Here is a 13,550-nt window from a genome sequence, read left to right on the forward strand (position 1 = left end):
TAACTCTGGCTTTCAGCTCTCTCCTGAGCAGCTGTATTTCCTTCTTGACATTTTCTTTCTAAGGTAACTTGCTACCATAGCCCTTTCTCTTTTCTTTTAAACTCACATGTTGTAGTCTCTGTTCCTTTGCTTTCTCTAGAACACACGGTACTAAAAACTTATCTTAGTATGGTTAAAATTTTAACAGGGGTAAAAAGGAAATTCATTTTAAGGAGTTATCTTTATACATAAGCCTATAAGATACTTTGTAAATGAAACTAACATTCAAACTGCTTTTAAAACATGAAATAAAAATATCTGTGAGCAACTCTGAAATCAGCATGTGTATGAATATTATGAATCATTTGCAAATCTGTGATGAAAAATTAAACAATTTTAATAAAACTAAGGTATTAGAAATAAGAGTGACAAATGAACTCTGATTTATAAGCTAAATGAATATGCCTGGCCATTTAAAAAAAAAATCAGTCTAAAACAAAATATATTTTTTCAGCATTTTGGTTCAATCTGAAAATGTGGTAATTTATGATTAATAAAAACTAGAAAATTGGAGGGTAATGCTGAATATAAAGGAAAATTGTTGCTGGGCATGGTAATATATGTGTGCACTCTTGTGTGTACTTCTTGGTGAAGTGAAGCCTGGTGATAAATTCAAGGCCACCCTCGGCTAAATAACTGACTTTGAGGCCAACATCTTGGCTACATATGACCCTGTCTCAAAAAAAAAAAAAAAAAAATGGGGGTTGTGTGAAATACTTCAGTAGGTACAGACACTTGCCATCAAGCCTGATATAACTTCATTGAACTGCTAGGACCCATAAGGTAGAATAAGAAAACTGACACCCACAGGAGTGCCTTGGCATTTCTGCCACACACACCCCAAACATTGAAAGTACAATATTTTTCTTTAAAAACTTAAGGAAAAAATTGTGGGTGTTAAAAATGGATATAATCTAAACACTATTTTCTATGGGATGGTGAATTCCACACTATAGTAACAGAGAGCTTTACAAAACTGAATTTTAGAGCTTTACAAAACTGAATTTTAAGTTTATGTAGCAAAACATGCATTAAGACTTAGGGAGGAAAAGTACCTGGGAAAATGAGGCTAAGTAAATGTGTTGGGAGAGGAAGGGAGGTACACTCCTAAGTCAGGACCATTTTCCTGATGTGGCAATGAGGTACATAGACAACGGTTTTCCTTTTCTGTTAGGCCTACATTCTATTAAACTTGCTCCACTTACTTACTGTGAATAATGAGTTTATTTGCATGTGAAGCGCAGAGGACAACTTTCCAGAGGAACTAGTGCTCTGCTTCTACCACGTGGGTCCCAGGAATCAATCAAGGTTAAGTCAGCTTGGCAGCACGCATCACCCACTGAGCTTCTCACCAAGATGTTTGTCTCCATTTTCTTAATTGAAATATAGACCCCACACACACAAAAAGGTAACAAAAGCTTCAGGAACATTTTATTTTGTTTTGTTTGAGGATTTTTGAGACATAGTCTCACTATGTGAGCCAGGCTGATCTTGAACTAATAATCCTCCTCTGCCTCCTAAGTCTTGGAATTATGAAAGTCTGCCATTGTGACTAACCATATCGGGTTAATGTTTTAATGATTCATTTTTATCTTTAATTATGTATACGCATACATGTCTGTGTGGGAGCATATGAAGGTGAATGCAGCAGCCCATAGAGCACAGGAGAGAGCATCAGATCTTCTGAAGCCAGACTTAGTGAGACAGCTGTGGGCTGTTGGATGCAGATGCTGAGAATGGAACTCTGGTCCTCCCTCTGGAAGAGCAGTACACGGGGCCAACAGACAACCTCTCCATTAAATCTCTAATGAACAGTTTGAGCTGAGGCAGTAGCTGGACTACCAGGTTCAGAACTAAATAGAACTAACCTAGAAATCTAATTATCCATGACTATGAAACAGAGTTGCTACTAAATTTTTAGTAACAGGCTCATCACATTTATAAATGAAACACCTATAGTATTAAAATCTCTCACACTTACATCTGTATTTCCTGAGTGTGACTAGGAGTTAAGAGCAGGTAAGAACCTTTACTGCCTGCTCTTCTAGAGGCTCTGAGTTGGGTTTCCAATATCCATATGGCTAAGAGCCTTCTGTAATTTCAATTACACAGGATATAATACCCTCTTCAGGCCTCATGGGGCACTATACACATGTGGTACATATATGCAACATGCAGGCAAAACATCCACACACATAAAATAAAACCAATATTTAAAAAAAGTCGATAAAATAAAGATCTTTAGAAGCGTTGGGCCTAAAATTTATTAAAGACAAGGAAAAGTTCCAAAGAGGAATAGACTACTTGCGCTCAATACTACTAGCAATTTCCCAACAATCTGAGGAAGTAGTGTATATGTAAAGCTAGAAAAATATCCTGAACTTATGAAATCTGAGATTTATGTGTTACTCTTTTACTTATCTTTTTAGACAGGGTGCATTATATAGCTCTGGCTACCCTGAAACTTGCTGTGTGGACCAGACTGGCCTCAAAATTAACAGCAATCTTTCTGCCTCTGCCTCTGCCTCTGCCTCTGCCTCCAGAGTGGTGGGATTAAAGGCATGTGCCACTGCAGTATCAGGATTTCTAAGACATTCCACATGGAAATGAAAGTTGTCACCATGAAGAAGATACAAATAAAATACAGCATGCATTAGCCATAAGCTTTATAACTGAAATTTCCCAAACAAGCTCCTTTCCTCCTAAGAAAATGGTTTTCATTTCAAAACAATAAACTGTAAATGGACATGTATTAGACTTACAACTCACCCCTAAGGAATCTGCCTTATGGTTGGAAACTCATTTTTCCTTCATTAAAGCACTATGGGAAAAAGACTGCCACATAAATGACAAGGAACAAGATTCACATAAGGACAACATAAATACATGATTCAGGACTGTGACTAGTTCCCTCAGCTATTATTCTGATGAGAAGTATCCAGAGAAATAAGCATACAGGAAATACAGTTAAGAAAATAAAGAGGAGGCCATTGCCTGTTTCGACCCCCACCTACAAAACTACAGGTATTGATAAGATCAGCGCCTGATTTTGTCTCTTTCTTAAGGCAAAAGAAAAAAAAAATCCCAGAAAAAGAAGCTCAAAAACTCTTTAGTTCATTCTAACGCCTAACCCAACCACATAAGCCTAGGTTCGAATATATTTGGTCATGCTTTAAGAACCAAAAAGTGCAGACTGAAAACAGAAAACACATACGTGGGCAGTGAGTGGTGGTGCACACCTTTAATCTGAGCTCTCAAGTGGCAGAGGCAGGCAAATCTCTAAGTTTCAGGCCAACCTGGTCTACAGGTTCCGTTCCAGGACACAGAGTATCTCGGAAAACTACCACGAAACACACACACACACACACACACACACACACGCTCGAGAAAAGGGTTTCTTGGTTTAAATATTTTAATGGCAAACTACAGTCACAGTTCAAAACAAAACTAACAGTATTTAAACAATGTGCCAGTCTGTACTTGACACTGTATTTGAAAATTAAAATAACTTTAAAGAAAAATAATTTCAGTTCTTACTAATATCCACAGTATTAGTGTGGTTGATGTGGTAGCTCTCTTTAAGAGCTTGGACTTTTAAAGAACTCTCAACTGCCTCTCAATTTATCTTAAATAAATCTGTTTATCTGTACACAAACGTCCATTATCTCCTCCCTGGCACAGAAGAATTTCACTTTTTTTCTAAAGAGTATAACGCGTGTTTAGAGACGATACGTAAAACCCTTTCTGTTACGTGCTGACGGTTTTTAAAATAACTACCACTTCCTATACATGCGACTTTTCTTGGGGGCGGGGGGGGGGAGTTGTCCTCTCTGCAATACAGCCCTGCAGCTACGTCTGGGTTCCTAAGTCACGCCTGGATCCTTCACTCTTGTCCAGTCCCATATGGTTTTCCCCAATTTCCGCGCCGGGTGGCACCTGAGGGCCGAGCGCAAACACCCTGCTGTTGGCGCTCGCAAGGCGCTGTCACCCGGGAGCAGGCGTGGGCCAGAACCCGAACGAGTCCGCCGGCGTGAAGCTAAGGGAATCCGGGGCCCCTCGGTGCGCCCGGGCCAGCCGTGAGTGCAGCTGTCGATGAGCCGGAAGCTCAACACGGGCACTGCGCCGGTAACAGGCAATGCAGGAAAGAAAGGGGCTCGCTGCGGCGGACCGCCCTAACCCCGCGTTAGCGACACCCCGCGCAGAACCCCCGCCCGGGCCTGCAGGGCGAGCGGGAGACGGCCGAGCAGCCAACGCCTCGGCCCGGCCCAGCGGGGACCCGCCCAGGGGCCACTCCCCAAGGGAGGCAGCCAGTCACTCGCCCGCCCCGCCGGGCCGGCTCCTGAGGGGACGGACTCCCGCCCGCCTTCACACCGCGCCTCACGCCAGGCCCCCAGGGCTTCGGGTACCTCTCACCTTTGACGACGCGGTCGGCCCCGAGAGGGGGCGGCGGGGGCGGGGGAGGGGGCGGCGCGGCCCGGGCCGGCTCCGGGGCGGCCATGCTGGGCCCGGGGCTCGGCTAGGTGCCGGGCCAGGGCGGGGTTGGGGGCGGGGCGGCGGCTGCAGAGCCGAGAGCAGCGCCGCCGGGGAACATGGCGGACCCTCTTTCCTTCAGAGGGGCTAAGACCGTCATGCACCGCGCGTGCGGGGGCGGGGGCGGGGGCGGGACAAGCTCCAGGGACTTGAGCAAAATTACCGAAGCTACTACAGAAACGGGAGCAGTCCAAGGGATCAGGTGAAAATTCCTGACATGCAGAAAGACAAGCCAGTAAAGAGAAGGGTGCAGACTAGACTTAGGGACTGTTGATGAGTGCAAGGTAAAAAGGACATTTTTCTGGCCTCTTTGGAGCCCAGGGAAATGAAGAGATGTAATGTGATCTCAGAATTTCCCACTATTAGACAAATATATGACAATTTATCTACAAAATCTGAGTAACTAGGGACAAAAATGAAAGAAGCATTGGAAAATGTAAAGAGTAGCATTATTGGTGCGAGAGATGGCTCAGTGGTTAAGAGCACTGTCTGCCCTTCCAGAGGTTCTGAGTTCAAATCCCAGCAACCACATGGTGGCTCACAACCATCTGTAATGAGATCTCGTGCCCTCTTCTGGTGTGTCTATAGTATGCTCATATATAATAAATAAATAAACTTTAAAAAAAAAAGAGTGCTATTATCATTTAAAATGGAATTTGTCCTTTAATGCCAGACCTCAGGAGGCAGAGGTAGCCACTTAGGGCAACAAAATGAGACTGTCTCAACAAACGGGAGGAGGGCATAGAGGGTTGCATAGAATTCCAACCCTTGCTTTGGGTTTGGAAGAGTCCAAAGGCACATAAATTCAGCTGACAAAGTCTAAGCACCATGATTTAAGAACCAAAAGGAGTCAAGGGAAGTAGGGAATGACATCAAGAGATATTCAGAAACCTGTAAGATTCACCTGGAAAGGCCATGGGCTTTCTTAATTCATTGGGCAAATACATTTGAAGTTAGAGAGATGGTTCAATGGATAAAGGTGCTTGCAGCCAAGGTGGGTGACCTAAATTCCTTGGGATGAATCCACTTGGTGGAAGGAGTCAATGGAAAGAAGGAATAGATTCCTTCAAGTCTGACCTCTGCTAAAACGTGTAAGTAAGTAAGTAAGTAAGTAAGTAAGTAAATAAGTAAGTAAGTTAAATGTAATAGAAAAGTTGGAAAGCGGACACTAAGTAGGTAGAAAACTGGAAGTTAGTTCCTTATCTGTATATACACAGAATTTGGGTGTGGGCAACTTACATATCCAGGTTGGCCAGCATCCATAAGGTCAAGAAACAAGAAGAGATTGTTCCATCAATAACTATTGGTTACTCTAAGATGGCTCAGGCTATAAAGGCACCAAACCCAATTATGGAACCACAGGGCACACACGGTAGAAAAAGAGAGCTGACTGCTACAACGTACTCTAGTCTTCATGCGTCCGTCTCATATATATGCAGCCACTGCAATTCTTATAAAAGGTTAGAAGAGTATGTATGACATGAATGGTGTTGAAAGGTTCAGAGGCCAATATATCTATTAAGGCCCATGTGTCTGTTACAGCATCCAAATAGGATGAAACAAGAAAGTCCTCTGTATCCTATCAATAACATACATGCTCAGAATCTGTCCACAATGATTAGGAAGGCAGCAGAACAACATTCTCAGCATCCGTTGTTTCTTTCTGTTCATCAGTGAGACCAAGATCTGGAGTAAATAAGGAGGGAAAACCCAATAGACATTCGTTGCAAAGGGAACCTACAAAATTATTTTCTTTTGTATGTATATATGTTTTGCCTACATGAATGTCTGTGCACCACATGTGTTCAGTCTGCATGGAGGGCAGAAGAGAGAGTTATATTACTTGGAACGAGACCTACCAAATGTGGTGTTGAAAACTGAACCCATGTACAATGAATGAACAGCCTGTTCTCTTAACCTTTGAATGGCTCCAGCCACTACAAAATACTTTTTAAAGGAAATCGACTTTTGGGTCATGGGTGAAGCTAGATCTCATCATCACAGAGATGTTCTAACTCTTAAGGGGAAAGGGAGTGGAATGGGGCCATAGGAAGGGAGCAGGGCACATCGCACACCTGTAATGCAGAGAGGAAAGGCACCAAGACGGTATTGTGCTGGGAGTGGAGTGTGTAAGGCACTGAGTGTCCTAGGCAGTTAACAGAGGGACAGTTAACACACTTGTACCCATAGCAAAAGGGAAAGATTTACATAAGGACATGTGGACTCCAACAATGAGTTTGTATTTTTAAACTCCTCTTTGGCTATTCACTTTCACTTGGTCAAAGCCATTTCATATAAATTCCGAGGCCTCCCCAGCCTAGAAGGAATGAGCAAGAACATACACAAGTGAAGGACAAGAGATTAAATACAACTATCTTACAGATTTATTAATGAAAAATACTTTACAAAAACAGTATGCTCTGCCCTAAAATAGTTTAGCTGACTCTTGAGAGTTTAAGGGTGACTGAGCAAGTGGCAGTAATGGCTCTGCTGCTGAGGACAGGAGGGAGTGTTAGTGTGCCCAACGCCACCTGTTCAGAAGGGCAAATATTCTATTGGCAGCTCCACACTCCAGGCCTACAGTCTGAGTCACGAGGAAGGCTGACAGGCCACACCTGGGCAGCTGAGCTTCCCTTAAGGACATGATCAGAATCCTGACTACTCACAGGAGATGGGGAAGGGAGTTAGGTAATATGAACAGGTGGATAAACAAGGAGTATAAGTTGGGAATATAGTAGGGCCAGGAGATGAGGGCTCTCATGGAGATGGGGGCTAAAAGAAACCAGAAATAAAGTAGCCCAGACAAGCCTAGAACTTGCTATGTAGCCAAGGATGAATCTGAACCTCTGATCCTCCTACCCCCACCTCCCAAGTGCCAGGGTGACAGGTGTGCACCACCATGCGGTTTCACACACTGCTAGGATAGACCCCCGGTGATTTGCATGTTAGGAAAACCCTCTACCAACTGAGCTACATCCCCAGCGCTAAAGCTGGAATTTCAAATATTCCATCCCAAAGAAGCAAACACCTTTAGGAAAAAAATCAACATCTTTTTTGTTGAGGTGGTTCTGTTCTTTTTTTAAAAAGAAAGAAAAGGAAAAAAGAGAAAGACCTATGGTCTCTTTTTACCCAGAGTTCCTGGCCTGGAAATGCGACTGTGCAGCCTCTACCTCCAACTGCGGACCGCGGTGATTGCAGGCGCAATGCCTGGCGGGAAATGACCAAGTCGACGCTGAGACAAGAATGGCATAACTGGCAGGACTCAAGGTACCACTGTGCCACCATACAGGTTCTAGAGGAGGTGTGGCTCCAGGACAGGTTGGGGTAGCTCTTACCACCTGCTGTGCTGTAGCAGTCTCACCCTGCTCTGCTCTGTGCCAGCAATGTTTGACAGAGCAAACCTAACTCTCTCCTCCCCTGTACTCCTGTGTCTATACTGAGAGGGGTATCGGCTCTGTCTCCCGTCATCATCTGGGGGCACGTCTATTCGTCGAGGACCAGGTGTTCGGGACCCCAGAACAGAACCCGAATTCCAAGATGACCCATGGGGTACATGAAGACTGCTGGATGGTGGGGACCCTGGGTGAACAGCAGAAGGATGGGAGGGTAAGTGGAAAAGATTGCCCCAGGACTGAGCATGAGGAACCTGAAGGCCCTGGTGTCTTTCTGGTAGTGTGGCAGTGTAGGTTAGCTGAGGCTTGCATGCTGGCGCAGTTAAGACTCTGGCCCCAATGTGCTGGTTGGTTTCTGTCCCTGGTCCCCAGGAAGCATCAGTTCTGGAACGATGAGGTAGACTTCGGTAGTTCAAAGTCCTTCCTGTGTACTTGACCCCTTGGGGAGTTTCATCCCTGTCACACATAGCCAGAAACTGTTGGACACTCCTCGAAGTTCCTGAGAAGAGAAAAGAAAGCCAAAGACTGAGCATTTTTAGAAAATAAATCTCCTTCCCAAAGGTCTATTCCTGCTATTTTGTCCAACCCTTTACTCCTCCAAGAATACATACAGAAGGAGGAAAAACCTAGGAGATATGTGTGTGTATGTATACACATACAAATACACACACACACTTTTTCTTTAAAAACTTTCCCCAGTACTGGGGATTGAACCCAGGGCCTATGCATGCTAGGCAAACACTCTACAATTTAGCTGTACCCTTAACCCTAACAACTCCTAAATATTATACCAAAAGCAATCTTTTCTATCTTAGGTATTGCCATGAGTACTTCCAGTACAATCCTTCTCTAACAAACGCTCACGAACACACGTGTACAAGTGGATTTACAATTTCTCTAAAACTCCTATAACAATTACAGTAAAATCTCACTTGGCTTTTCTTAAGATTTATATTTTATTCATGGGGTGGGCAGCTTGAGACAGGGTTTCTCTGTGTGGCTCTGGCTGTCCTGGAACTCAGTTTGTAGACCAGGCTGGCCTCCGCCTGCCTCTGTCTCCCAGGTGCTGGGATTAAGGACATGCACCACTGCTGGGCCGCTTGGCTTATCTTAACATGGGTGCCTTGACTGCTGTTAGATGACCTCTACTTAAATCCTTGTTCAATTTCTGAGATCTCTGCTTTTGTTCATACCACACTTACCTCATACACAATGTAGAAAATCTTTTCTCTATACATTTTTTTCACTATGACACTTGTGATATGGTGGGCTGATAATTCTTTATGGAGGATAGAAGGGACTGCTCTGTGCACTATATGATGTTTTGAAGAATCTTTGTCCAATATCCGTTAAGTAGCAAGTAGTAGGTTCTCTTTCCCCTTTGAGAACCAAAGACTTAAAATGTAAGTTAAACCCAGAAGGAGTAAAAAAAGAACATCTTCCATGGAAGTCCCTGAAGCCAGAAGGGTGCTACCATCTTCCTGGAACTATGTGGGTCTATACGTTTGACATGTGTTCTCAAGGTACAGTGTCTTCCCAGTCTTCTGTTTACTTCTGTCCTCCTACATCATCCCTCAGCTAAGACTTAATAAACAACAGGGGAGAATTGGGGAAATTCCGAAGAGTAGTTATTAACTACACTTTATCACTTCAAAGCTTTTTCCTTCATGACTGAAACAGGTTGGTTCACATTCATGAGTGAAGCAAGGTATCTGAAAAATTATTGTCATACTTCATGAAGATCAGTGCTTGATCTTAAAACAGTAATTTATGTCTTTTATTCCATTCCAGCTTGGGACACCCCACTTTCCTAGGAAGTATACTGATTTGACCCTGAAAAAGAATCACATTTTAGCAGATAATATTAGTTTGGGGGTGTTACCTGGGGATCTATAGGGCTCCCCTGCCATGCTGGGCATCAGGACATCTGGGGACAGGAACTGTGGTTGGGGAGGGTAGAGTTTAGGATCAAGGAGAAATACAGGAGGATCATGGATGACAGGGAGGGAAGAGGAGCTGGAACAATGGTGCCCGGTTTCCAAAGTCTTTTTCCTCGCGTTTGATGAATCCTTATAATGAGACAAGACAAAAACACAAAGATGAGGGTTAACATGGCAGGATGTGGTTGGATAAACACAGTGAGGCAAGCAGGAGGGAATGGAAGGAACCAGAGTACAACACACCTCTAGAGAGGGACTCACATCACTGCACGCGTTACCTGATGGCCTTCCCAGGAAACCCCTAAGATGCTCACCTTCTACCACTCTCCTCGCAGTCTCTACCTTCCTAGGTCCACCGTCTGGGTCTTTAGCAAACACTTCAATGCTAACTGTACAATTAAAGAGACTAAAACAGAACCTTAGAAACAGGAGCTGAGAGCTGAACACGCTGATATATGCACAGCTCTAATCAGTGGTGCTCAGCAGACTGCTTTGAGTTTAAAGCTAGTCTGGCCCACAGAGTGAGTTCAAAGCCAGTCTGGGCTATACAAGCAACACCATATCTCAAAAAAAAGAAAAGAAAAAAGGAAAGAAACCACAAGCATGAACCAAATAGGGGTTGTGGGTTTAGTTCAATTGTAGAGTAGGCCCTAGGTTTAATCCCTCTACCCCAAAAGCTAAGGGAGACAGAGGACAGGAAAAGAGACAGGAGGAGGTGCAGGTATGTATTTAAGCAGACTAAGAGGCACCAAACTACCTGCTGAGACAGAAGTGGACTCTGCCCTGCCACAGCTCAGCCCACAGCTGTCTCTTCTGACGGCCACACAGGACCCTACTCCCAGGTGCTTATGTTCTGACTCCACATTTGTGGTAAAGACCCAGAAATATTTCAAATATTATCAAAAACACTGAAACATTCAAAATTGAATAACATTTTCCAAAAGCCTCCTCTTGGTACCACATTTTTCTGAGTTACTCAGACATAAATATTGGTTTTGGCCTTAACTTCCTATTTCCCATTCACTATGGTCAAAGAGACATCCACATATGGATTTCATATTTAAATTTGCCTGGAGCATTGCAGAAGCCTTAATCTGATCTTCCCATTTCCTGTTTGCTCAATTATATCATAAGGTCCCAAGTGACACCACAGCTGACCTTTCTCACTTAATCCTGTGTTGTCTCTGTGTTCTTCACACACACTTTTTCTGATTTGCTTATTATTATTATTATTACTATTACTATTTTGGAGACAGCATATTGTTATGTGACCCAGGCTGGCTCCAACTTGAAATACTGCAGCTTTAGGGCTGGAGAGACGGCTCAGTGGTTAGGAGCACTGGCTGCTCTTCCCAGCCCCACATGGCAGCTCACAGACGTCTGTGACTCCGGGACCTAAGTTCGTTTGTTTTTGTCTTTTTTTTTTTTTTTTTTTTTTTTTTTTGGAGACAGGGTCTCTGTGTAACCCGGCTGTCCTGGGACTGCTCTGTAGACCACGCTGGTTTCCAACTCACAGATCCCCTGCCTCTGTCTCTGGACTGCTGGGAACACGTTGTGCAGTGCTGCCACCACCCAGGCACTGAACAGCTTTCCAGCCAAAGCAAAGCCTCCAGCCACAGCCTCATGAGTGTCAATACTGTAGACAAGCGTCCCTCAGCAGGTCTTTCTTAACGTCTCGCAAACACCAGCTCATCCTATCTCACACCAGGAGTTCTGTGTCATGGCCCTAAACTTCCGATCACTGGGATCGTGGATCAGATGTTGATTCCTCTGACCACCACTTACTGTCCTAACTAGAAGCAACCTTTGCACCATCATTGACGATTGCCTTTCTTCCTGCAGTAGAATACATTTAACTTCAGTATCCCTAACATCTGAAACAATGCAAATACTTAGTAAATAGTGTACTAATCTATACACTGTCTAAGATTGTCTACTTAATCAATAATACATTAACCCACATGCCGGTCTAGTCAGTTTCATTTAATAGGCTGCAAGCTATTCAAAGGCAGAATTTGTATTATATCATTAGCTATGTTCATAATATTTAGGGAAGTGTTTCAGAGAGAAAGGATTTCTAGTGGAAGAACAACACTACCACATTCCCTTTGAGCTCTTGCCACCTTGCCTGTACTGTCTTAAGTCTTTTCAGAAAAAGAACCACCTTAAATATGAGGCTCTTCATAAGTACATGCTGACCCATTTCCTATCCTTTTCCTTCTTTTCAGGGGCAAGGAATCCCAATCCAATTCTCTACTTCTAACCCATATGTTTCATATCCAGACCTAACCGGCTATTTCCAGTAGTACATAATATACCAAAATTTAAGTGTATTTAATTCTCCCAAATGTAATTACCAACCCACAGTATCATTCTTACTTCCTCTTTCCCCTGTGTGCCGACAGGCAGGCAGGCACCAAGTCTTGCCTTTACTTCCTGACTCCAATATATGTCCTTCTCTCTATGCTCTCCAAGTCCTATGCGACCTACAGAACTCTGTGACCCGTGATCTGACTCCTGCTTATAGTCCTTCCTACCACTGTCAGCACTGCCATGGCTTCTCTTCATCACTCTCAGTCTTGTCACCCCAGTGCCTGGTGGACTCATTGTTCCTTTCCCTGGTAGTTCACCGTCTAGGATGGTCTCATAGCAGCTAGGATTTAATCACACTATAAAACTGTTTGTGTGTGTACTGTCTCTGCAGGAGACTAGATGCTCCATGAAACCAGAGACTAGACCAGGCATTCAGCACACTGAACCAGCATCAGACACAGCGTCAGGTAGGCACCAGTTTACAGGCTAGCTCCATCAATAAATAACTGCACGATGCACTGGACAGATGCCAGCTCTCCTGGGAAAACAACATTTCAATTAAATGCTCGGAACTAAGTGAGGACAAATGCTCTGCCAGAGAATCTACCTTTTCCCAAAGAAGATGAAGAGGAGGAGAAGGAAATGTTGAGGAGGAAGAAAAGACTAAAAACAGGAGAAAAACAGGAGAGAAAGAAAATGAGAAGGAAGAGAAAATGTCCACATAGGAAGTTACACTCAGTAACCCTAGAGTTCTTTTTGGGAGGGAAACTGGATGGAGATATATGTCCTTTTGAACCTTTTAATTGTACCATGTATTTAATTTATAACCCATTTTAAGAGGTTTAGTGTATACAGTTGGGTGATGGAAGGGTTTCCTGGCATGTGAGGTCCTGGGTCAGTCCTGGTTCTGCAAAGGTAAAGCGTGGTATTGTGGTGCGCGCCTCTCATCTCAGCACTCTGAGGCAGAGGCTGGCAGTTCTCCGTGGAGTCCTGCCTGGTCTACATAGTGAGTTCTACTAGGGAGAGTATATGAGACCCTGTAAATAATAAAAATAACAACAATAACAAAGCAAACAAAATAAGACCTGTTTTTACATTTTTATCCAACTAATCTGGTAGACAAGTTTCAAAGCAGGGTGCTTCATATTCTCACCTTTACAGTAGTGAAAATTCAACCTGTTTTAGGAAAGTATATAACATTCTCAGAAGAGTGACTACCTATAAGCTTAGCCAACAATACACTATTTCGTCTGTTGACTGAGCTCCTCTCCTTGGGTGCAGTTGTGACAGCAATCACTCCTGACAGACAGAAGGTAAAGACAGGATAGCACCATCA

General features: G+C 43.7%; 2 protein-coding genes across 3 annotated transcripts in view; both read right to left on the reverse strand.

Moving 5' to 3' along the window:
- The window catches only part of Ppp3cb (protein phosphatase 3 catalytic subunit beta), a 44,891-nt gene extending 40,314 nt beyond the window's left edge, over nt 1–4,577 (reverse strand). The window contains exon 1 of one of the 2 annotated variants that reach the window (XM_032917444.1): nt 4,453–4,577. In XM_032917444.1, coding sequence (XP_032773335.1) covers nt 4,453–4,537 — 85 coding nt within the window. In that variant the 5' untranslated portion in view covers nt 4,538–4,577. The remainder of the gene's footprint in view (nt 1–4,452) is intronic. The other variant, XM_032917445.1, reaches the window with a different exon arrangement.
- A 2,353-nt stretch (nt 4,578–6,930) lies between these two features.
- The window catches only part of Usp54 (ubiquitin specific peptidase 54), a 71,282-nt gene continuing 64,662 nt past the window's right edge, over nt 6,931–13,550 (reverse strand). Inside the window, exons 21-22 of the mRNA XM_032917446.1 lie at nt 9,844–10,030; nt 6,931–8,460 (exon numbers count right to left, since the gene is read on the reverse strand). Coding sequence (XP_032773337.1) covers nt 7,901–8,460; nt 9,844–10,030 — 747 coding nt within the window. The 3' untranslated portion in view covers nt 6,931–7,900. The remainder of the gene's footprint in view (nt 8,461–9,843; nt 10,031–13,550) is intronic.

Source organism: Rattus rattus, chromosome 12 (assembly GCF_011064425.1).
Source record: "Rattus rattus isolate New Zealand chromosome 12, Rrattus_CSIRO_v1, whole genome shotgun sequence".
Lineage (NCBI taxonomy): Eukaryota > Metazoa > Chordata > Mammalia > Rodentia > Muridae > Rattus > Rattus rattus.